The following is a 24,900-nucleotide window of genomic DNA, read 5'->3' as shown; positions in this document are numbered from 1 at the left end:
GCTGTGAAACTTGTCTTCCCAATGCAATCTTGTTAAATTCTCTTTACTCTGTAATCCGCTCCGAATCACTTGAGGTGTGAGCAGAATATAAGCAACTGGTAAAGTAAAGTATAACATCCTATATAATAATTTGCACCTCCAACGTTCTACGTCTGGATGCCTAGGTTCGTAATGCAATTCCCATTGGTCAATCCTCGCGATGACAGAGGGCGGATCAATGAGAGGGAAGGGAAACTAGCACCAGCTAACCACAGAACGTTGGAGGTGAGAATCGCCCCCTCCCTCCCCCCTGTCCTCTGAGTTCCATGCCCCGTCTGTTCTCCGAGTTCCAGACCCCCGCGCCTCCCTCCCTTTCTCTCTCTCCCCTCCGAGTGGCAGCCCGATCTGCGTTGCCCGCCCTCTTCTCCCAGTCCTCCGCCTGTCCCTCGCCTTCCTGCGTGCCAGCCTGAATTTAAAAGTTCTTACCTCGGGGTCCGCTGGCAGCAGTAAAAGGCGAGCAGGCACGGCGCTTAAGCCTGCTTTCCCTTCTGTCTCAGCTCTGCCTCTGGTCCCGCCCTTCTGGAAACAGGAAATGAGGGCGGGACCAGAGGTAGAGCTGAGACAGAAGGGAAGGCAGGCTAAAGCGCCGTGCCTGCATGCCTTTTACTGCTGCCGCTGGACCATGATGTAAGAACTTTTACATTCAGGAAGGCAAGCGGCAGGCGGAGGACTGGGAGAAGAGAGTGGACAACGCAGGTCGGGCTGCCACTCGGAGGGGAGAGAGGGAGGGAGGCGCGGGGGTCTGGAACTCGAAGAAGAGAGGGGGCATGGAACTTGGAGGGGAGGAGAGGGAGGGGGCCTGGAACTCGGAGGAGAGGGAGGGAGGCATGGAATTCGGAGGGGAGGGGGGGAGGGAGGGGGCCAAGCTGGACACAAACATACCGTGCTATAATGTATATAGGAAGAACAGAGATGGTCAAAAAGGTGGAGGAACGGCTCTGTATCTGAGAAACAATGCAACTGAAAAGCAGGGGTCCTGGGGAAAGGAAGAAGTGATATGGATCACCAAGCAGTGGCTTAGCTACGTGAGGCCACGGGGGCCTGGACCCCCCTGCCGATGACCCTCTTGACCCCCCCTCCCGCCAACCCATCGCCTACCTTTGCTGGTGGGGGACCCCAACCCCCGCCAGCTGAGGTCCTCTTCTTCCAGCGCAAGGCTTCGTTCTGTTTCTGACTCTGACGTCCTGCGTTAAGCAGTATTTCGCCGGGTTTACTTGGTCCTTTTATTTTCACGACCAAGCCTCAAAGAGGTGCCCCAACTGACCAGATAACCACTGGAGGGAATGGGGGATGACCTCCCCGTACTCCCCCAGTGGTCACCAACCCCCTCCCACACTAAAAAAATACAAAGGTACCCAACGGTGGCAGGGGAGGGTTGGCGATGGGAGGGGGGTTGGCGGGGGCCCATACCCCTGTGGCCCCACGTAGCTACGCCCCTGGTAAGTAGGCAGGATTTTGGGAAAAGTGACCTTTAAAGAGGAGCATTAGCAGTTTGTAGTGCTGTAGTGGATACGGGAGGAGGCAGGAAGTCAGTGTTCAATGAGGAGGGGGGTGAGGGGTGACATGATTGAAATGTGTACTGGTTGAATCATTTTGATGGTTGTGGATTGAATCAGTTGAAAACCATTTTATTGAGTATAAGGGAAGTCCTGCTTACAACAGGTTACAGTAATCAAGCTGAGTGATGACTAAAGTGGGGATCAGGGAGTGAATAGATTGAGGGAAGAGGAAGGGATGAATGGATTGGATACAGTGTAAGGTGAAAAAGGAGGATCTAACATTGTCAGTTTGTGTTTTGAACATGAGTCAACATGGACTCCAAGAATTCTGATAGAATTGCTGAATAAAAGTGTATTGTTGTCCAGGGTAGGATAAATGGGAACAGGAGAATGTGGGGAGCTAAAGGCTATGGCTATGGCTTCACATTTTGACCACTTGGTCGCTGAGCCAGGATGAAACAGCTATAAGGCGAGAGTTCAAAATAGTGGGAGGAGAAGGTGGTTCAGAAACCGGAAAAAAGTTTTGAACTTCAACTGCATAGCAGAAGGGTAACAGCCATATTCCTTTATTGAAGGGGCTAGGAAAATGTTGAACAAAGTGGGGGAGAGAATGGAGCCTTGGGGAACCCCAGAAAGCACTAGGAAGGTTGCAGAATGGGATCCAGAGTGAGAGAGTTGAAAAGATAGGTAGCTCGAAAACCAGGACAAGACAGATCCAGAAATTCCAATTGAATGTAGGCAACTTAGAAGGAGGAGATGATCGACAAGATTGGAGGTGGAAGATAAATCCAAGGAAACAATGATGACAGTGGATTTTCCCCAAATGGACTTATAAGCAGCATAAAATGTATTGTACTTTTTTGGGATCTTGCCAGGTACATGTGACCTGGATTGGCCACTGTTAGAAACAGGATGCTGGGCTTGATGGACCTTTCATCTGTCTCAGTATGGCAATACTTATGTACTTGGGATTCTGAATGGAATCTTGCTATTCTTTGGGGCTCCACATGGAATGTTGCTACACTTTGAAATTCTAAATGGAATCTTGTCACTCTTTAGGATTCCAGAATCTTGCTATTCTTTGGGGTTCTGCATGAAATGTTGCTATTCTTTGTTTTTCTGCCAGGTATTTGTGACCTGGATTGGCCACTGTTGGAATCAGGATGCTGGGCTTGATGGACCTGTGGTCTGTCCCAGTATGGCAACACTTATCTACTTATGTACTTGGGATTCTGAATGAAATCTTGCTACGCTTTGGGGCTCTACATAGAATCTTGCTACTCTTTGGGGCTCTACGTGGAATCTTGTTATTCTTTAGACTTCTAGAATCTTGCTACTCTTTGGGGTTCTACATGGAATGTTGCTATTCTTTGTTTTTCTGCCAGGTATTTGTGACCTGGATTGGTCACTGTTGGAAACAGGATGCTGGGCTTGATGGACCTTCAGTTTGTCCCAGTATGGCAATACTTACATGTACATATGTTGGTCCAAAGCTACCGAAATAGTGTTGATAGAGAGAAGAGGAGTGTTTCAGTGTTATGGCCTGTATGAAAGCCTTCCTAATACAGAAGGAGAATGTTGGCACAAGGGGAGGTTAGATTTGGGGCAGAAATTAGCAGGCAATAAAGGGGAGGGGGGGTTCAGAAGAGGGGTGACAAGTGTGTGTTTCCACAGGGAGGGGACAATACCAAGGGCATGAGAGGACTGGAGCAGGGGAAAGAAGAGGAGTAGGAGAGGTTGAGCGAGGTGTTTGACCAAATGAGCAGGCCATGGATCCAGATTAAATGAAGTTGGGTTAAGATTGAATAGTTTCAAGAACAGAAGAAGCTGAAATAGGGTTGAAGGAAGACCACGTGGAGGAAGTATATGGAAGTGCTGCTATGGGGGGGGGGGGGGGGGGGGCGAGAAGGCATATGTGACGGAGAAGAGAAAATGGGTGGCATGGAAGAGAGCAACAGTGAAATTTTGGAATCCCAGCTGTCAGCAAGGCCAGAGAGTAATAGGACTGAAGGGTCATAGGTAGGGGAAGGTATCATCGGAGAAGCGGTTTAAGAGGTAAAATAAGGCATGGGGTCGATTAGCAGCACAAGAGATATGATCATCAAAATACTTATACTTGGCTTGTTTGATAAACGTTCAGTATCAAACAAATCAAGTGAGTTGTGTGCAGTAGACAGCATGACAGGAGGGGGCATGAGATCTGCACCATTGGCATTTCAAATGACGCAGTTGAGATTTCAGTAGATGAAGTTTAGTGGAAAACCAAGGCAAAGAAGATGTCAACAAGACAGAGGAGGATAACCACTGAGGAGCATAGAGTTCAAGGTGGTGGCTAAGAGCCAATTCAAACTGCTAACACCTTCCAAAGGAGAGTCAGCAGAGGATAAGGGCAAGGAAAGGGATTTAGTGATATCCAGCCTAGTGTTTAGTGCAGCTGTAGGCTGAATAATTGAATATTCTAAACGTTTGTTTGTAGAAAAGCTTAATGACATTCAATTAGTGCTTAGTACAAGTACTGCTCTTGACTATAATGTTATTTTTATTTACCGTTATACTATGTTCATTTTAGAATGGCGTTCCCCTGATGACGCTACGGCGAAACGTGCTCGCATGTAGGGAACCCAAGAGACGTTACAACAGGGAACTGGCTCAGAAGCCTACAAATTAAGTTTCACAGCACGTTATTAAAGTGACTGGGACTTTCATAGGCTACAGCTGAACCTATCTACTCAACACTAAGATAAGTGATCAATCCTATGTGACATTTCAGCATTTGAAATTTTGACCCACATACTGAGTTTAGCATTATCAACAGTACAAATAATATAACATCATAGGGTAGCAGGATGGTGATGATGTGATGTTGGGTATAAATACATCTATGGACTGCCAGTCAGCCCAGTGATAGTTACCCATGCGCTGAGCACTACTTGCATATTATAAAAATTATATTAAAACATTTTGTTTTTTCACAAATTTCACTGTGATATATAAATTTTTAAGGTTTTTTTTTTTTTTTAACGTTATATAGTTAAAATTGAATGCAAAGAAGTGCAGGGTGCTGCATTTGGGGAGTAGAAATCCCAGGGAGCCAAGTCCTAGGAGGTGAGGGGCTGATATGCACAGATGGGGATAGTGTCTGAGGATCTGATGGCAAAGAAACAGTGTGAGAAGGTGTAGCCAGAAGGATGCTAGACTGCAGAACCAGCAGAAGAAAGGCGGTGTTGATGCCCCTGTACAAATTGTTGGTGAGGCTCCCGCTTGGAGTATTGTGTTCAGTGTTGGAGGCTGTATCTTGCTAAAGATGTCAAAAGACTTCAAGTGGTCCAGAGGAAGGTGACAAAAGACATATGAGAAGAGAGTGAAGACCTGAATATCTATACCCTAGAGGAGAGAAGGGACAGTGGAGATAGGATAGAGACGTTTACATACTTTAAAGGTATTAATGTAGAAACACATGTCCCAGTAACAAGTTAGAGAATATGAATTGAGGTTGCAGGGTGGTAGACTTAGGGAGTAATGTCAGAAAATTTTTCCACGGAGAGGGTGGTAAACATCTGGAATGCCCTCCTGAGGGAGGTAAAAAAAAAATGATGATGGGATTCAAAAAGTCGTGGGATGAACACAGAGGACTTTTACGGTCTGTGTCCCACCAATGACAAAATGAATTCAGATAGGCTGGAATGGGCTTCAACAGCAACTCCAAGAGTTGGGAACATAAGGACAGAGCCAGGCAGGCTTCTTCAGTCTATGGCCCAGAAACGCCAAAGAAAGACCATGATCAAGTATTTAACCACGCTCATCAATGGTTTAAACCATGAATCAATGAGCGAGTGTGACTGCTGGGCACACTGGCTAGACCGTTCAGGTCTTTCTCTGCCCTTGACTATGTAAGATTAATCTGCAATTGCTCCTGGGGAGGGATAGTAGGGGAAAAGACAGGTAGGGAACACTCTGCCCATTTGTACAGGGATTTTCTTAACTGCAAACTGCTATTTTCTGAGAATCATTTCTTTGGGAGGTTCACTTTGGTTACTATTGATTGCCTGGTGGGGATAGGGGGAGGGCTATGCCCTTGTGCTGTTGTGTAATCCAAAATTTCCTGTCAACGTGTTGGCAGTTATGTTGCTGCTTGTGGTTGTTGACAAAAACGATTGAACATAAAAATATATATAAATCAGTAGCTGTGTGTAAACCATTTCAATATTAAGCATAGTGTGTCCATCATCCTGGTAATATAATTCCCCCCCCCCCCCCCCCAACCAAATGCTTTGAAGTGAGTATTTGGCTTGGGGTGTCATCTAGGATTATTAGACTATGCAACCTTAGCTACGGCAGAGCTGCATTGCACATTAAACAAATACTAAGGTTAATTAAAATGTAGTACTAGAATTAAGACCAGGCTGCTGGCGTCTGCATTTAAAAAGGAGATAGAGCAGCTTTTAAACTAGAAACATGGGGAAGGCCAACAGTCGCTCAAAAGCACATGGTTTAGGATAAGGTATCTTTCAAAGATATCACCAAAACAGGGAAGATAGGGGATCTTGATAGTGAGGTTGCAAAAGAGACCGTAGTAGATCAGGTGTCCTTAAATAAAAATAAAAATAAAAATCAGACAAAAGATTGCAAATTAATACTGTCAAGTACTGAGCATGATGTAAACAGGAACAACAAACACACTTTGAAATGTCTATATGCAAAAGGCAGGAGCCCAAGAAATAAAGATGGGAGAGTTAGAATATATTGCACTAAATGAAAAATTAGATATAATAGGCATCTCTGAGACCTGGTGGAAGGAGGACACTGTCAAACCGGGATACAAATTATATCGTAATGATAGGGTGGATCGAATTGGTGGAGGGGTAGCATTGTATATTAACGAGAGCCTGGAATCAAATAGATTGAAAATTCTGCAGGAAAGAAAACACTTCTTGGAATCACTGTGGATTGAAATTCCACTTGTAAAGGGGAAAGGATAGTGATGGGAGTGTACTACCCTCCGCCTGGCTAGGATGAACAGACGGATGCAGAAATGTTAAAGGAAATTAGGGACACAAACAAACTGGGCAACACAATAATAATGGGTGATTTCAATTACCCCAATATTGACTGGGTAAATGTAACATCGGGGCATGCTAGGGAGATAAAATTCCTTGATGAAATCAAGGACAGCTTTATGGAGCAGCTGGTACAGGAGCCAACGAGAGAAGGAAAAATTCTAGACCTAATCCTTAGTGGAGCACATGATCTGGTGCTGGGGCTGGTTGATGAATAGTGATATTAGCTTTAAAAGGAGGATGGAACACCAAACGACAGCCGGCATGATTAAAAAGTGAGGTGAAGGAAGCCATTAGAGCTAAAAGAAAATCCTTCGGAAAAATGGAAGGAACCTACTGAAAATAAGAAACAGCATAAGTAATGTCAAGTCAAATGCAAAGCGCTGATAAGGAAGGCTAAGAGGGACTTCGAAAAAAAGATTGCATTGGAGGCAAACACCCATAGTAAAAACATTTTTTGGTATATTAAAAGCAGGAAGCCAGCAAAAGAATCAGTTGGACCACTAGATGATCGAGGAGTAAAAGGGGCGATCAGGGAAGACAAGGCCAGGCTGTAGCGGAGAGATTAAATTAATTCTTTGCTTCGGTCTTCACCGAGGAAGATTGGGCGGGATACCGGTGCCAGAAATGGTATTCGAAGCCGAGTCGGAGAAACTTAATGAATTCTCTGTAAACCTGGACGATGTAATGGGGCAGTTCTACAAACTGAAGAGTAGCAAATCTCCTGGACTGGATGGTATTCATCCCAGAGTACTGATAGAATTGAAAAATGAGCTTGCGGAGCTATTGTTAGTAATATGTAATTTATCCTTAAAATAGAGCATGGTACCGGAAGATTGGAGGGTGGCCAATGTAACGCCACTTTTTAAAAAAAGGTTCCAGAGGAGATCTGGGAAATTATAGACCAGTGAGTCTGATGTCGGTGCCGGGCAAAATGGCAGAGACCATTAAGAACAAAATTATAGAGCATATTCAAAAGCATGGATTAATGAGAAAGTCAACATGGATTTAGTGAAGAGAAATCTTGCCTCACCAATCTACTACATTTCTTTGAAGGGGTGAACAAACATGTGGATACAGCGAGCCGGATGATATTGTGTTTCTGGATTTTCAGAAGGTGTTTGACAAAGTACCTCATGAAAGACCCCAGAGGAAATTGGAGAGTCATAGTATAGGAGGTAATGTTCTATTGTGGATTAAAAACTGGTTAAAAGATAGAAAACAGAGAGCAGGGTTAAATGGTCAGTATTCTCAATGAAGAAGGGTAGTTAGTGGGGTTCCTCAGGGGTCTGTGCTAGGACCGCTGCTTTTTAACATATTTATAAATGACCTAGAGATGGGAGTAACTAGTGAGGTAATTAAATTTGCTGATGACAAAGTTATTCAAAGTAGTTAAACCGCAGGAGATTGTGAAAAATTACAAGAGGACCTTACGAGACTGGGAGTCTAAAATGGCAGATGTTTAATGTGTGCAAGTGCAAAGTAATGCATGTAGGAAAGAGGAACCCGAATTATAGCTACGTTATGCAAGGTTCCACGTTAGGAGTCAGGGACCAAGAAAGGGATCTAGGTGTCGTCGTTGATACGTTGAAACCTTCTGCTCAGTGTGCTGCTGCGGCTAAGAAAGCAAATAGAATGTTAGGTATTATTAGGAAAGGAATGGAAAACAAAAATGAGGACGTTATAATGCCTTTGTATCGCTCCATGGTGTGACCGCACCTCAACTATTGTGTTCCGTTCTGGTCGCCGCATCTCAAAAAAGATGGTGCAGAGAAGGGCGACGAAAATGATAAAGGGGATGGGACGACTTCCCTATGAGGAAAGGCTACAGCAGCTAGGGCTCTTCAGCTTGGAGAAAAGGTGGGTGAGAGGAGATATGATAGAGGTCTATAAAATAATGAGTGGAGTTGAACGGGTAGATGTGAAGCATCTGTTCACACTTTCCAAAAATACTAGGACTAGGGGGCATGCGATGAAGCTACAATGTAGTAAATTTAAAACGAATCAGAGAAAGTTTTTCTTCACTCAACATGTAATTACTCTGGAATTTGTTGCCAGAGAATGTGGTAAAGGTTTAAAAAAAGGTTTGAACGGCTTCCTAAAGGAAAAGTCCATAGACCATTATTAAATGGACTTGGGGAAAATCCACTATTTCTGGGATAAGCAGCATAAAATGTATTGTACTATTTTGGGATCTTGCCAGGTATTTGTGCCCTGGATTGACCACTGTAGGAAACAGGATGCTGGGCTTGATGGACCTTTGGTCTTTCCCAGTATGGCAATACTTATGTACTTATGACATTTCTATAGAAGCTGGGACTGCAGGAACTGAGCTCTCTCACCCCTTTCTCTATAGTGCCTCCTGCTGAGAGAGGCTGGGACTGCAGGAGCTTTGAGTTTCCCTGTAACATCCCTTAGAGCACCTCCAACAAGAAGAGAGCAGAAACTTTTGAAATCTTTATTTCTTTTTTTGCAGATTACTTTTTTTTTTTTTTTAATGTAGCTTCTTGAGCACCCTCCCCCCCCCCCTCAAAAAAAAAAAAAAAAAGTCTATGAAAATCAAGAGTCCATCCGTACAACTTAACAAGATGAAAACATTTATTAGACATGAATACAGGTTCTACCCCCCCCCCCCCCCCCCACCTCCCTCCAAGATACTCTTGCAGAGAAATGCCCATTCTTTCCCCACAGGGGAACAAACTTTTCACTCTGAAAAAAAGTTCTAGGTTTATTGTAATGTACTTAAAAACGTCTCCCTTTTTAACCACTCTTTGGAGTGGCAGGATGTGACATCAGCACAGGTCAGTGATGCCTGGAGGTGCACAGCAATGACATCACCTGTCACTGGGGAAACAGTCGCCAAGCTCTACAAACTGAGCCAGAGGCCTAGTTATTTCTATACAAAATAAATATCACACCTAATATTTTCATGGCCCTGATATTTATATGCTTGCCTTGAGAGGGGGTGAGCAACTAGAAGATTTAAAAGCAGAAGGCACTTTTAAATTATGGAAAAGGAGGACATTTAAAACATATTCACACAAGAATTATGTACAAAAGTAGATAAAACCCAAAAGTTCCTTCATTAAATTCTGTACATCATTAAAAAAAAAAATAATAAAAACACAAGACACTAAAGTCTCTCCTCCTGCAATTTGTGGCTGCTGGTTCCCACTGCCCGTGGTAGGCTGATCTCTTCTCACTTGTTAGAGGTGCGTCAAAGGTGCCGTCCCGTTCAGGCCCAAGTTCTGATAGTGAGGCTGCGGGGTGTGGTAAGCCCGCTGGCTGGTGGGCTCTGCCACATCGCCTCCCGCAAGCCCATACATAGTCATCATGTCGCGGAATTCGCCCTGGAAGCCGCCAGCTCCTCCAACTCCGCCACCTCCTCTGTGATGTGCCACGGAGGACCCAGGGGAAAGCGACCCACTTTCCTGCTTCACCATGGGGAGGATTGTGGGGGAGTGCTGAGAAGGGGAACTGTAGGACAGGCTGCTTTAATGAAAAAAAAAGAAAAGGAAAGAAAAATACGCTATTAAAGTAAAACTGTGTATTTTATAAAATTGATGCGATAGCCATGTTAGTCTACTTTAAAAGGCTAATATATAAAAAGTTATAAACAAGGTGATGAATATTTACTCCAATACAAAAGGCATCACCTAATTTTCCATTTTCTGTTAACCTTTAACACTGGTAGCATCTTCAAAACGACAACAAAATATGACAGTCTTTGGTTCATGCTTTTTTTCAGGATTTTGTAGACCTCAATCTTATCCCCCATCAGCCGTCTCTTTTCCAAGCCAAAGAACCCTAACGTCTTTAGCCTTTCCTCATACGAGAGGAGTTCTATCCCCTTTATCATTTTGGTCACTCTCCTTTGAACCTTTTCTAATTCCGCTATATCTTTGAGATCCGGCAACCAGAATTGAATGCAATACTCAAGGTTGAGGTCACACCATAGGAGTCGGCTCTGTGGGTGCTTGAGCTCCCCCACTAGAGAGGTTTTTTTCCATTGGGCTTAGCACCCCCCAATAATTTTGAAAACTTGGCTCCTATGGGTCACACCATAGAGCGATACAGAGGCATTATAATATTCTTGGTCTTAATTTTCTATCCCTCCTTTTAGGCTTCCCAATGCTGCGAGATGCAAGTCTATTCTGGGCACCCAGATTCCATTATCGAATCGGCATGTCATACCTTTAGGCACATGCAGTTAAGCTAGCCGTAGACCTGGTGTATCTGCGGGCACCTAAACACAGAAAGGGAGCATGAAGGTGGCAACCCTGCCTGTGCCCCTCCCATCTGAATACCCCCTTGCAGTTATACACTATACAACGTATGCACCAGGAGCGTAGCCAGACTTTGGTGGGGGGGGGGGTACAGAGCCTGAGTTTAGGGGGCACATTTTAGCCCCCCCCTGGCACCACCGCCCCCCCCCCCCGCCCCCACCAACTTTGACCCCCCCCTGCCGATGACCCTCTCGACCCCCCCTCCCACCGCCAACCCTCCGTCACCGTCACCTACCTTTGCTGGTGGGGGACCCCAACCCCCACCAGCCAAGGTCCTCTTCTTCCTTCGTTCTGTTTCCGAGTCTGACGTCAGACTCGGAAACAGAACGAAGGAAGAAGAGGACCTCTACTGACGGGGGTTGGGGTCCCCCGCCAGCAAAGGTAGGCGACGGCGAGGTGACAGCGGGAGAGGGGGTCAAGAGGGTCATTGGCAGGGGGGTCCAGGGCCAAATCTAGGGGGGTCCAGGCCCCCGTGGCCCCACATAGCTATGCCCCTGGTATGCACACCCTTGCAAAATACCATTCCATCACTTTGCTGCCATTTACACATGTTAAGGGCTCGCTTTCTGTACGTAAATGCCTGCAAGTGATGTGCAACTCGGTGCCCAGTTATAGAATCGCCCTTTAAATGGATGTGTTTAGATGGAGGCCTCGTGAGTGGTGGCACCACTGTGGCCCCTGCTTATACATATATTTAGTGGTACTGGTTAAACAGATGGTGCCACTTTATGGACTAGTGGCCCGATGATCAAAGGTAAATACGGGTGCTAGAGGCCACTAGCACTGGACTGATGCCTGCATTTACCTCCGTAAATGCGATCATAGGGCAAACAGTGCCCCGCATAGTGCAGGGCTCATTTAAATTAGAATTAAATGAGATCTGCGGTATTGGGCAGACTGGATGGACCGTGCAGGTCTTTTTTTCTGCCGTCATCTACTATGTATGTATATGTATTCTACCTCTGATCAGAGAACAGCGCTCTGATCCCTCCCCCCCCCCCCCCCACTCCAGTCCAAAGTCAGGCAGCCCAGCTCTGGTGGCCTAGTGCCCCTAAGCCCCCACACCTCACCCTGGGACAGCAACATGGGGGGGCCAGAGGTCCACCCCATCTCGCTGTTCGGGGGGGGGGGGGCTTGGGGTCTGCAGCTCCTGTGTTTGACGGGTCCAGGCTTTTGACAACCTGGACCTGTCAAGCAAGCACGGGAGGATGCGCTCAAGCACAATCCTCACGCACTTTTACCTCTATGATCAGAGGTAATCGGCTGCCTAAATTTGCATGCTCTAAGCTCTGATCATAGGGGCGTTAATGCCAGGCACTGTTCCTGCTGATTCAGTAAATGGTGCTGAAAAAAAAAATCCACGCGGCGCACTATTCTATAAATGGCATGCCCAAGTTATATGCTATTTATAGATTAACGCTTAGAGCCGATTTCTATGCCAAACTTTACGTGCGAGGATTTACACCAACTGAACCCTGGTGTAAATCCTGACATGCCAAGTTAGGTGCCGATCCCTGGAGTTCAGTACTACTGCGTGCATCTTTAGTGGCACCTATGCCCCGCCCCTTTTGAGTTGTAAGCTATAAGATTTACACGCAGATCTTTATAGAATAGTACATAGCAAGATTGCATGCACAAATCCAAATTGTTGCCAATGGCAATAGCTACCCAATTTAGTTGTGCACGCATCTCAGGATAGTACGCAATTTTGCACGTCATTTGTAGAATCCGGGGGGTGCATGTGTAAAGTTAAAGCACTGGTGCTGATGCTTAAATGCTGGCTGTAAATAAGGCCTTTATACCCAAGGCATTGGAGAATGAGGTGACCTGCCCAAGGTCACTCAAGAGCATGAGCAGAATTTGAATTCTTCTTCTCAGCCTGCTGCTCTAATCACTAACTATGCCTCACTAAGACAACTGAAAGGGAAATGGGACTTGATATACCGCCTTTGAGGTTTTTGCAACTACATTCAAAGCAGTTTACATATATTCAGGTACTTATTTTGTACCAGGGGTAATGGAGGGTTAAGTGACTTGCCCAGAGTCACAAGGAGCTGCAGTGGGAATGGAACTCAGTTCCCCAGGATCAAAGTCCACTGCACTAACCACTAGGCTACTCCTCCACTCATTCCCCCAATAAGAGCCAACCTCATCAGTGATGTCACAATGGCTTGATTGCCCGATACTTGGCTCACTTCTGATATTGTGATGTCATAAGGGAAAGGGGGAAAGGGAAATGGGACTTGATATACCGCCTGAGGTTTTTGCAACTACATTCAAAGTGGTTTACGTATAATCAGGTACTTATTTTGTACCTGGGGCAATGGAGGGTTAAGTGACTTGCTCAGAGTCACAAGGAACTGCAGTGCGAATTGAACTCAGTTCCCCAGGATCAAAGTCCACTGCACTAACCACTAGGCTACTCTTGAACTACAAATCCCAGCATGCACTGTGGACAAAATCATGACGATAGCTTCAGTTCATCAGGGATGGACTTGTTAACAACCCTTTTTTTTTTTTTTTTTTTTTTTTTTTTAAACAAAGTCTGCTCTTTTTCCTAGCAGGGGTGAAGCTAGTAAACTTGGTCCTGAGAGCTATGGGCTGGAGTAATCTATGAGCCAATATTGAGCCTGTGGCAGTCAGCGGTTAGAGGTGCTGACCACTGCAGGCAGTAATGACCCAGATATTGAACACCAGGCCCACTCTGGACACTGGCATTGAATATCCAGGTCTAGGACAGCTGCTGGACGATATTCAGACCATTGGGCAGATAAACACCCATATAAGGTTAGCGTAGCCTTTTTGCTGTCCTAACGGGCACTTATCCAGTTAGTGGACTGAAAATCGCCACCAACTGGCTAAGTCCTGCTCTGTGACATGGCAGCAAGGAGGTTTAATGACAGGAGACAGCATGTCGTCACAAAGCTGAAGCCAATCTCCACCCAAAGTTGTAATTCTCCCCAATGCAGCTGCCGCCATCTTGGTACACCCAAAACAATGCACTTGATAGCGCAACAAGCTCCACCTATTGGCTTCATCCCACATAATGGGGTGAAAGCCTGTTCTAACACAGCTTCTGGGCACCATATTGCACTCATGTAAAATGTGGCAAGGGTGTGTAACCAGGGGTGTAGCTAGCCCACCGGTGTGTTAAAAATACCTTTGTAAGTGGGGATGCTGAGGCCCCGCCAGCCAAAGAAATTTGCTGCACAGCCGCTCCCCTCCTCTTGCTGCTGCAGTAACCTGGAAGTTGGCCGCGTACCTCCTGCCACTGAATCCACGATGCCCTAAGAATGCTCAGTTCTTGCGTGAACTGGAGCATGCACGAGTAGTCCCGGCATCAGCTGCTGGAGGCACCCTGCTAACTTTCAAGTTACTGCAGTAACAAGAGGAGGAGGGGAGAGGCTCCACAGTAAATCTTTTTGGCTATGGGGCATCAGCACCCCCCCCCCAGCCATTCAAATGGGTGCCGCAGGTTTGGAGGGGATCTGAACTCAAGGTGGGGGGGGGGGGGACCCAGGCCCCCTGTTGCTATGCCACTGTGCATTAACATACTGTATTTTGTAAGTTGCACACGTGGAAGTCCTGCCCATGCCCCTTCCAGGCTCTGCCCCTGTGAATGCCCCTAACACACATTTATTTAGATTTGCTCACACCTTTTTCAGTAGTAGCTCAAGGTGAGTTACATTCAGGTACTCTGGATATTTCTCTGTCCCAGGAGGGCTCACAATCTAAGTTTGTACCTGAGGCAATGGAGAACCCAAGTGATTTGCCCAAGATCACAAGGAGCAGCAGTGGGATTTGAACTGGCCACCTCTGGATTGCAAGGCCGGTGCTCTAACCACTAGGCCACTCCTCCACACTAGCAACATTCCATGTAGAATCTACTACTAAACATTTCTAAAGTGCTACTAGGGTTAAGCAGCGCTGTACAGTTTAACAAAGGACAGTCCCTGCTCAAAGGAAAAGCAGCCACTAGACAATGAGCAGAAGAGCAGCCGCTCAGCAATAGGCAGAAGAGCAGTGCTGGAGGAAGCTCCAGGTCTTCCCCAGCCTCCAAGGTGGGGCGTGGCCCTGGAGTTCTCTCTCCTGCTCCTGTTGGAATGCAATTACTTGGGTCCTGTCAGGAGAGAGAGACCCCCTTAGAGGACCTGGCCCAGGGAATTTTGCCCACCTTGCCCCCTCCTCTCAGTGGCCCTGATAAGAGGGGCAGGGAGAAGACTAGAAATAATTAGGGAAATGGGACTTGATATATCACCTTTCTGAGGTTTTTGCAACTACATTCAAAGTGGGTACTTATTTTGTACCAGGGGCAATGGAGGGTTAAGTGACTTGCCCAGAGTCACAAGGAGCTGCAGTGGGAATTTGAACTCTGTTCCCCAGGATCAAAGTCCACTGCACTAACCACTAGGCTACTCCTCCGCTCCAGAAGTTGTCATCATTATTTTATGGAGAAACGGTCCAGGAAAGAATTTTCATAGTATCAGCTGATACAATGTAAAGGAGGGCTGGAGGCTGAGTAGATCCCGTCTGAATTGTTCTGATGTCCAACATGGCACAGCCTTGAAGTGATTTGGCGGTCTTATTTTTCACATTCCTAACTTTCTCCACATCAGGAAAAAGCCTCTCTCCAGACAATTCCATGCAGATCTCTCCAAGACACCGTCTGAACTTTAACCCTTCTGTGCAGGCCCAGTCACCGACAGTGAATGTCTTTCCTTGAACACTGGCTAAAGAAAGGGGAGAGGGGGAACTGATGGGCACATGGAGTGGCATTATGGGGAACAGGTAAGAGAAATAACCTACAACCCTACTGTACTCCACCCCACAAACTTTGGGTTGTATTTCCAACACCTAACTTGCCTCCTTCTCCAATTTTGCAGGAGGGTCTTGAAAGGACTGTATTCCCTCCCCCCCCCCCCTTTCCAAGGTCCGCCAACAAACTTTTCACAAATACATTTTTCCTCCTGGGAACCTGATTTAAATCTGAAAAGAAATCCGCCAAAGAACGGAGAACTCAATAAAAGTGGGAGGATGACCAAGGATGTATAATAGAGAAGTTTATTGACACAAGGTTGTGTTTCGGCTGTAGACATGCATCAGGAGTCTTATTTCACTAAAAGCCTTCTGGGCAATGATGACAAAATCTTCTGGAAAGGATAGTCTTTAAAAAGAGACCAGTGGGTCTTCAAATTGGTACTATGTTACAAGATGCCAGACAACAGGCGGAAAACATTTCTTCCTTCAAAAAAAAAAAAAAAAAAAATATATATATATATATAGATCACTATTTTTCCCAGTGCTTCAGGTGAGGAACTTACATTTGAGGTGAGCCTTGTTCAGAAGCTGAGACAAAGCAAAAATTAAGACAGAAGGGTGCCAACAGTGACAGAATTTGAGCATGCCTCAGACAGAAATAGGAGGTGAGGACTGGGAGGAGAGCAGCCCTGTGTTGAGAAGGGCAACCTGATGCACAGTGTAAAGTTGTAATTCTGTCACTAGTTGGATAAAAATATTTAGATGTGTGAATGAGGGCTGAAGATTCTTAGCATGCCCTGCCCTCCACTTCCCCCTCCTGACAAGTCTGAACAGGAAGGCCCGGGCCCAGCAGCTGTCCACATGGAGCAGGCTCCTGGAAACCTGAAGAACCGGTCCTGGACACTTAATTCACAGCTCCCAAGGAGCCCCTATCCCCTCAGCATGGGGCTAGTGCTGATGGGGGAGGGGTGTATAGGGGAACAGTCACTTTGAATGTACCTGGACACTTAAGCCACTCCCACTGCACCCAGCTTCCAGAAAGGGAAGTGGAAACTAGCCAGGCTAAAAGCACCCATGTATTATTCATCTGCTCTTTGTGTGGACAGGGCAAGACTGCACACCTGTGCTTGGAAGCAAATGCAAGCATGCTGGTTTCCCCTGCACTCCAACCTGGATTCGTCCAGAGGACCTCCTCTTTCTGATCTTAAACATGCTTGCACTTTTAGCCAGGGAGATTCAGCAAAATTATTTTTACAGGGTCTTGGGGATGTGCGCAGGAAAATATTTCGGAATCATTTGGCCTTTTTCTGATCTTCAGACACTTGTTTTGTTTCATACGATCATTTAACATGTGTTTTGAACTTTTTAATGCATGCTAATTGACTTTATAAGGGGCAAGTCTATGCCAGGGCACCTGAATTTATATACCAGTTGTGCACATCAGTGAATAGAATACTGGCACTTTTGCCAATAAGTTGGCAGCAAATAGACGGCACTACTGTATAGCATGTGGAGGAGTGGCCTAGTGGTTAGAGCACCGGTCTTGCAATCCAGAGGTGGCCGGTTGAAATCCCACTGCTGCTCCTTGTGATCTTGGCTAAGTCACTTAAAACCCTCCAATTGCCTCAGGTACAAACTTAGATTGTGAGCCCTCCTGGGACAGAGAAATATCCAGAGTACCTGAACATAACCACCTTGAGCTACTATTGAAAAAGGTGTGAGCAAAATCTAAATAAATAAGATTCTGGAATCTTAAAGAGTGACAAGATTCCATGCAGAATCTCAAAAAGTAGCGACATTCCATGTAGAACCCCAAAGAATAGCAAGATTCTGGAGTGGAGAAGTGGCCTAGTGGTTAGAGCACTGGTCTTGCAAGCCAGAGGTGGCCGGCTCAAATCCCACTGCTGCTCCTTGTGATCTTGGGCAAGTCACTTAACCCTCCGTTGCCTCAGTTACAATCTTAGATTGTGAGCCCTCCTGGGACAGAGAAATATCCAGAGTACCTGAATGTAACTCACCTTGAGCTACTACTGAAAAAAGGTGTGAGCAAAACCTAAATAGATATTTCAATCCTGTTGTGGCAGCGATTGGGTGGGGGCCAGAAGCAGTGGATGATGATTTGGGGGGGGGGGGGCGACTGCGGCCCTGCCTCAGGACCAATTCAGTCACTCGGAGGCCCTGCCTCTTATTACCCAATAGCTACTATATGTGACCTTCAACACACCGCTTAACCTCCCTGGAGTCAAACTTGGGAGTCCCTGAGAGTTTATGAACCAGTTTATGCAAATCAATCCCTCCAGTGCTTTGCACAGGAGTGCCTCTGCAAAGAACTATGCCTAGGGCAGAAATGGGCAACCACAGTCTGAGGGTCACAATCCAGTTAAGGTTAAGATTTCCATAATGAATATGCATGACATTGATTTGTATGCCAATAGATCTCATGCAATATTCATTGTGGAAATCTTAAAAACTTGACTGGGTTGTGGCCCTCAAGGACTGTGGTTGCCTCACCCCTGCTATAATCTTTGAGTAGGTCTAGCACCATGGACAGCGAGAGCAGGAAGATCAGGGTCAGGGAATGAGTGGGGGGAGATGGGGATTTTAAGAGACCTTTATCCTCCACCCTGGGTTTGGTGATTTGCATTGACAGTTATCTTTTCTTTTGCAAACCTTCACTCCTGTCCTGCAGTACCCCTGCTATTCCAGTAGAGACTTCCCCAAAAGGCCCTACCAAATGCATCTCATTCCTGCCCTGCACTACCTCTGCTGTTCTTGAACAGAGCATCTCCCCCCCCCCCCCCGCCCCCATATGCACACACACCTCTACCAAATGTACCTCACTCCTGTTCTGCTATTCCACCCACCCAGCTCTGCCATTTCACCTCACTGCCATGCAACACCCCTGATATTAACAGTACTAAGACCCACTGAAACACGCGTGCACAGTCCGCACACAGAGCTCTTCCAGTACCGAGACTGACAGACCCCCTCCAAACACACAACTCTGCCATCTCACCTCACTCGTGCCCCCCCCCCCCATTCACACACAGTTCTACCACTACATATCCTGAATATAACTCACCTTGAGCTACCACTGAAAAAGGTGTGAGCAAAATCTATGAGTACCCTCACTCCTTGCACCTCCTGCTGTTTCAGTACAGAGATTTCCTCTCCCATCCATACACACTGATCTACCAGAACACATCATTTCATGCCCTACAGCATCCCCTGCTATTTCAGCATGGAGACCCCCTCCTCCACAGCTTCCTCATGTAGCACCCCCTATTTCTGCATGGAGATTCCTCCCCCCAGCTCTGCCAGTACTCATTCCTTGCCCTGCAGCATCCCCCATCTCAGTATAGAGATTTCCCCCCCTCCATGTCACTGTTTCGGGGGAGGGGGTCCGGGACCTTTGCTAATGCACATCACTCCTTGCCCAGCAGCACCCTAATCAGTCATGCTTTGTGATATCCAAAAGTACTTGGCTGTTCTGATTAATGTTTTTCTGTGAAGAGCATCAAGATCTTAGAACACAAAGCACTGTTACATTCAAGTTTATATAAATGTTGATACCCTAAATTATAGCAATTCGAATGTAAATCAGTGGCAGAGGAGTACAGGAAAATAACACATCAGTAAAGAAACTCAGCTATAAAAATGATAAGTAGTAGTAGAAAATGACTAGAACCTGTCTGAATACATCAAACACCTGAAGAGTGACCCTGGGGAAGGGAGACAGCAGCATTCTTGAGACCACCAAAATCTGAATACAGCACTAAAAACTAAAGTGACCTCAGGGAAGGGAAAGGGGGACATGGGACTTGATATACCACCTTTCTGAGGTTTTTGCAACTACATTCAAAGTGGTTTACCTATATTTGGGTACTTATTTTGTACCAGGGGCAATGGAGGGTTAAGTGACTTGCCCAGAGTCACAAGGAGCTGCAGTGGGAATCTAACTCAGTTCCCCAGGATCAAAGTCCACTGCACTAACCACTAGGCTACTCCTCCACTCATTCCCCCAATAAGAGCCAACCTCATCAGTGATGTCACAATGGCTTGATTGCCCGATACTTATATTGTGATGTCGAAAGGGAAATGGGACTTGATATACTACCTTTCTGTGGTTTTTGCAACTACATTCAAAGCGGTTTACATAGTATATACAAGTACTTATTTGTACCTGGGGCAATGAAGGGGTTAAGTGACTTGCCCAAAGTCATAAGGAGCTGCAGTGGGAATCAAACTCAGTTCCCCAGGATCAAAGTCCACTGCACTAACCACTAGGCTACTCCTCCACTCATTCCACCAATAAGAGCCAACCTCATCAGTGATGTCACAGTGGCTTGATTGCCCAACACTTGGCTCACTTCTGATATTGTGATGTCATAAGGGAAAGGGGGAAAGGGAAATGGGACTTGATATACCGCCTTTCTGAGGTTTTTGCAACTACATTCAAAGCGGTTTACATATATTCAGGTACTTATTTTGTACCAGGGGCAATGGAGGGTTAAGTGACTTGCCCAGAGTCACAAGGAGCTAAAGTGGGAATTGAACTCAGTTCCCCAGGATCAAAGTCCACTGCACTAACCACTAGGCTACTCCTCACAGCAGAACCCCCAGAGAAGGGAGACATATGCAGTCCTTAGGTTCCCCCCCCCAAAGTCTGAATACTTGACAAAGAACCCAGGAAAGGGAAAAAACAGCCCCATTGAGACTCCCAAAGTTTGAATACAGAAGAAACTGAAGAGAAACTTTTTATTTGGGGAGGGGGGATCATCTCAGGTGCTGCTTTCACAGCATAAACAGCTGAAGAGAGACACCAACATCTTGATAAGATCCAAGTAGGAATATAGCAGGGACAGCTGAAGAGAGACCTGGGAAGGGGATTTAAAAAATGGTCCTTGTCTTCTCTAATATACACCCTCAAGTATTTTATTCTCATTTGAAACCCCTCTCTCACTCCCCCCCCCACCCCGGCTGTTAAAAGTATCTCTTGTTGGGCAGACTGGATAGGCCATGCAGGTTTACCTTCTGTCATCTACTATGCAATTTCTCACTGTATGGCTGTCCAGATCTATTCATTTTGACTACGGCTACTCCTTGCTGCCTCCAGAAGCTGCTGCCCTAGGTGAATGCCTAGTCCAGCAGGCAGACTCACCATGTGACTCATAGCCAGGCCTGCTGGAGCATAAGATCATGGGACTTTGGCCATTTTTTTTAAAGAAATAACTAAATCTTACTTATAACCCCCTGCGTAGAGAAGTCAAATACTTGAAAAACTATTTCACCCTCATAATGAAATTCATTCTTTTTTGTGACCCTGGCATACAAAGTCCTGGCTGTCAGACGAAATCAGCCAGCATCACTGGAGTGTGACCAACCTAGTAGTGGCATCCAGAAGGATACAGGAAATCTGTGAACATTTCATGATTTCTGGTTTCTTTGGTACAGAAATCTGAGCTTTATCACAACAATGATGTGAATGTGTGTGAAAGTGCATTAACGTTATCTATATTCATGAAATCCATATAGGGAACACAATGGATTCACCTGATGACCAGAGGCATTAACCAATGGCAGGACAACTTTCAAAATGCATAGTGACATCACAATGTGCTCCTATTCTGCTCAGATTCCAACAGAACTAGCTTGTTGCACTACAGAAATAAAAGGAAGGAAGGAATTCTAAGAGTGTAGGGGGGAGGGGGAGGTTTACAGCAGTTTTTTCCAAGTCCAGTCCTGGAGTACCCCTTGCCAGTCAAAATTTCAGGATAGCCATAATGAATTATGCATGAAAGATTTGCATATAATGGAGGCAGTGTCTGCAAATCAAGTTCATACATATTCATTGTGGATACCCTGAAAACCTGACTGGCAAGGGGTGCTCCAGGACCGAACCTGGGGAAACACTTTACAGGGTGCTTTACTATTTATAGCAGACATCTAATAATGTGCCATTCATCGGATTTCATTCAGAAGGCAAGTTAAAACAAAAACCCCACAACCAAATCATGCAGAAATTCACATGCTGTCCCTTCCATGCAGCCACAGAAAATTGAACTTTAAAACAGAGACTCCAAGCAAAACGGGATTTCCTCTTCTGCCTTCTTAATGGATCTTTCTCCGATTTTGATCCATCCTCCACTTCTGTTATAGTTTATTCATAATATTTAAGATAGAAACCAGGCAGCTTCTGTTACAGCCACTACAATCTCGTTGTCAGCCTGTCCCCTAAAATCGAAGCCAGGCTTTTGAGACCCCCCCCCCCCCACCACCTCCATGAATTCTTTAGTTAAATCCTTGTGGGTTTATTTGACTTCAGAGATTTTCTATTTATCAAACCTTGCAAAATAAATCATTTTAAGTCATGTCACTTCCACACTGATATTAAAAATATTTTTACATGTCATTCAAAAAGTTTTTTTTTTTTTGCTTCAAGAAAAGAATGGAAGATGAGAAATTTGGACGGTTCCTGCACCTCCTACCCTTGCATTTTAGAGAAACAAATATTGACCACTTTTTTTGACTGCAGAGAAACTTTTTTTTTTTTTAAAAGAAGTTATTGAAGAGAACATGTGAACTCACTTTATATTTAAAAAAAAAACGACAACAGAGGGACTTCCCTTCTTCCCCCCCCCCCCCCACCACCACAATAAGGGGGGGGGGGGGAACTTAAAAACATAGCAAGAGGTGCCTGGAGGGATGAGAGAGAAAGAATATAACCAGAACTGGGCACCAGTTCCCTCCCCCTTGAGTGCTACATTTCTATTTCAAGTTTCAATTCATTCACTTCATTTCTGTATTAGTCTGAAGACAGATAGAGACAAATTGTCAGCTGAGGTTTTCTTGAGACAATAAGGCAGGCTGGGACAGGACAAACTGGGTCACTAAAAGGGAGGCGCAGGTCCCCGATAATAGACCCTTTTTTTTTTCCAGTCCCCCCTCCACCCCCACCAAGGGATGAACTGTAGCTTTCCGAGGTCTACTCGGCTTATAAATTGCTTACGAAGTTTTTTTTCCCCTGCAGAAATGTGTCCAGAATCCCTTTGAAACCCAGCTAGGATAAGATTCTCGAATGTTGAGACAGACAGAGGAGGAGGAGAGATGAAAGAGAAAATAATATATTTTGGGGGACAGGGAGAATAATTTTATTTGGTTGCTATGATTTGCATTTTTTCTTCTATATAATCACTTCTTTTGGCTGGGAAAGTTTCCTGAATCAGAGGTCTGGGTTTCCCCATCACTTGTGCACTATCCAGCCTCCCAAGAGCGTTGTTTGGAGAGGGGGGAGGTGAAAATAGGTAGGGGCAGAATACCCCCCCCCCCCCCCCACACACACACACACACACACGCCCCCAGAATGTACCCTGTGTGATCTGGCAGGAAAACAACAAACACTTAAGCATATTTTTTCTTCTTTATAATTCTGAAACCAGTGAGTACGTTTCTCGTGCAACAAATTGTACAAAAGCTGAATTGTTATCGGGGGGGGGGGGGGGGGGGGTCCTGCCTCTCCGAACAGGATTCAGGGTAACACAAGCTCAAATCCCACAGTGTGTAGTAGAGGATCCTCAGTAAGGGTGGTGGGGGATAAAGCCTGTAATAAGTACAGAGAATACTCAGCAGTGGAAGGGAGATGGTGGGGTAAAGCCAGAGACAAGACTCCACAGCAATGGGGTAGTACCAGGGATTAAATTAGGGGGGGGGGGGGGAGACTGGAGGGGCCTAAAGATCTTTACCTGCTCTCATATTTCTATGTTGACTTGTAAAACGTAAAGCACTCCCTAGTATTAGAAATTAGCCCCATATCAAGAAAGAAGAGTGAAAGTTAAGGAGCCTTTTTAGAACCCCCCCCCCCCCAAGCAAAACAATCCCAACAATTAAGAAAGCGGAAGGCTAACCTGTAGGAGTTCGATGCACTCATGTAGCTCTGTGAAGGGGTCAGACCTGGGGGGTACTGGAGTCCCGACAGATCATAACGATGAAGAGGTTGTTGGTAGCCAATCACCTCGCTTTGTATGGGGGCATATCCCCCTGGGGGGCTCCAGCTGTAACTGTCCATGTGTGGGCTCCCCCCAGGGCCTGGGCTCAACATGGCACCAGCACCCACCAGCGGGTACTTGCCAACCGACTCCTTCTTGGTTGTTGGCTTGGTCTTGCGGCGTGGCTTGTACTTGTAGTCGGGGTAATCCTTCATGTGCGTGGCCCTCAGCCTTTTGGCCTCATCGATGAAAGGCCGCTTCTCGGTCTCGCTCAGGAGCTTCCACTCGGCCCCCAGCCGCTTGCTGATCTCCGAGTTGTGCATCTTAGGGTTTTCTTGAGCCATCTTGCGTCGTTGGCTGCTGGACCAGACCATAAAGGCATTCATGGGTCTCTTGACCTTGTCCATAGGGTCCACCGCTGGGCTACTTTCACAGGGCCGGCTCTTCTCCCCACCCCCTGGGGGCAGCCCTGAACTGTGCTGGGGCATCTGGAGTTTCAGTTGCTGGTCCATTACTGCGTACATCTCGGTGAGCCTCCAATGTCAACCCAAGACCCCCCAACCAACAAGACCCAAACTCAAGAGCTTGGACAGAGGCTGGTTTCTCTTACTCAACTCTCTTCTGGGAGCTGCTGCTAAGCTGGAGCTTGACTGAGCGCTAAGTAGGCTAAGAGTTTACACAACTTCAACTCTTAATATCTCCAGTGACAGAACAGATACAGGAAGACAAGCTCTGGTGAGGGATGGTGGTTTTTAAGGATTAGGGCTCCAATCAACTGGGCCTCATGCTAATTGGGAACCTCCTCCCTCCACTCCCCCACTTCCACCCCACCCCTGCATTCCAGGGAAGAAGGTGTGGTCTTCCAATCAGTCCCTTGAGCCTTCTTAAAGAGACACTACTGAAAAATCAAACTCCTTGGGAGAATCGGAACCAGCAGGTGCCAGTAGGGAAAAGAGTCTCCCTAATTTAGATTCTTCCAAACTTACTTTTTAAAAACTTTTTATAAAACATCATTTTAGAGGCAGTTTTCTGTCCCCCAGTACCAATGGAACTGGTACTTAAGAAGGCTGGTTCTTATGCACTTTTACTAAAGGGTTGGCACGCAGCATTGGGCTTGCTGCGGCACCAATCCGGAAATAGAACCGGGCTACTTCAGGAGCCCAACAGTAGTTCCCACCCCAGCACACGCCATTTCTGGCATTACAAAAATATTTTTTCTATTTTTGTAGCGCCAGTGCTTACCCGACCATAATCAGCGCTGCCTGGTTACCACCAG

General features: G+C 46.0%; 1 protein-coding gene across 2 annotated transcripts; it reads right to left on the bottom strand.

The window, feature by feature from the left end:
* Nucleotides 1–9,247: 9,247 nt before the first annotated feature.
* Nucleotides 9,248–24,337, bottom strand: SOX15 (SRY-box transcription factor 15). Of its 2 annotated transcripts, none has more exons than XM_030186896.1 (2): nt 23,544–24,337; nt 9,248–10,087 (listed from the first exon to the last, which is right to left on the bottom strand). In XM_030186896.1, the coding sequence occupies exons 1-2, from the start codon at nt 24,146–24,148 to the stop codon at nt 9,802–9,804; spliced, it is 891 nt and encodes a 296-aa protein (XP_030042756.1). In that variant the 5' UTR covers nt 24,149–24,337; the 3' UTR covers nt 9,248–9,801. The 2 variants fall into 2 exon arrangements, with proteins under 2 accessions (XP_030042756.1, XP_030042757.1); XM_030186897.1 differs by having other exon boundaries at nt 9,248–10,084.
* Nucleotides 24,338–24,900: the final 563 nt, after the last annotated feature.

This window comes from Microcaecilia unicolor, chromosome 14 (assembly GCF_901765095.1).
Source record: "Microcaecilia unicolor chromosome 14, aMicUni1.1, whole genome shotgun sequence".
In the NCBI taxonomy this organism is placed as follows: domain Eukaryota; kingdom Metazoa; phylum Chordata; class Amphibia; order Gymnophiona; family Siphonopidae; genus Microcaecilia; species Microcaecilia unicolor.
Note: the sequence above shows the minus strand (reverse complement) of the source record. Positions and strands in the feature narration are given on the sequence as shown.

Excerpts from the sequence above, each read along its gene's own strand:
- SOX15 (XM_030186896.1), bottom strand. The coding sequence starts at position 24,148 with ATGTACGCAGTAATGGACCAGCAACTGAAACTCCAGATGCCCCAGCAC. Across the intron at positions 10,088-23,543 it reads AGTGCATCGAACTCCTACAG|CAGCCTGTCCTACAGTTCCC; the intron begins GTTAGCCTTCCG and ends TTTTCATTAAAG.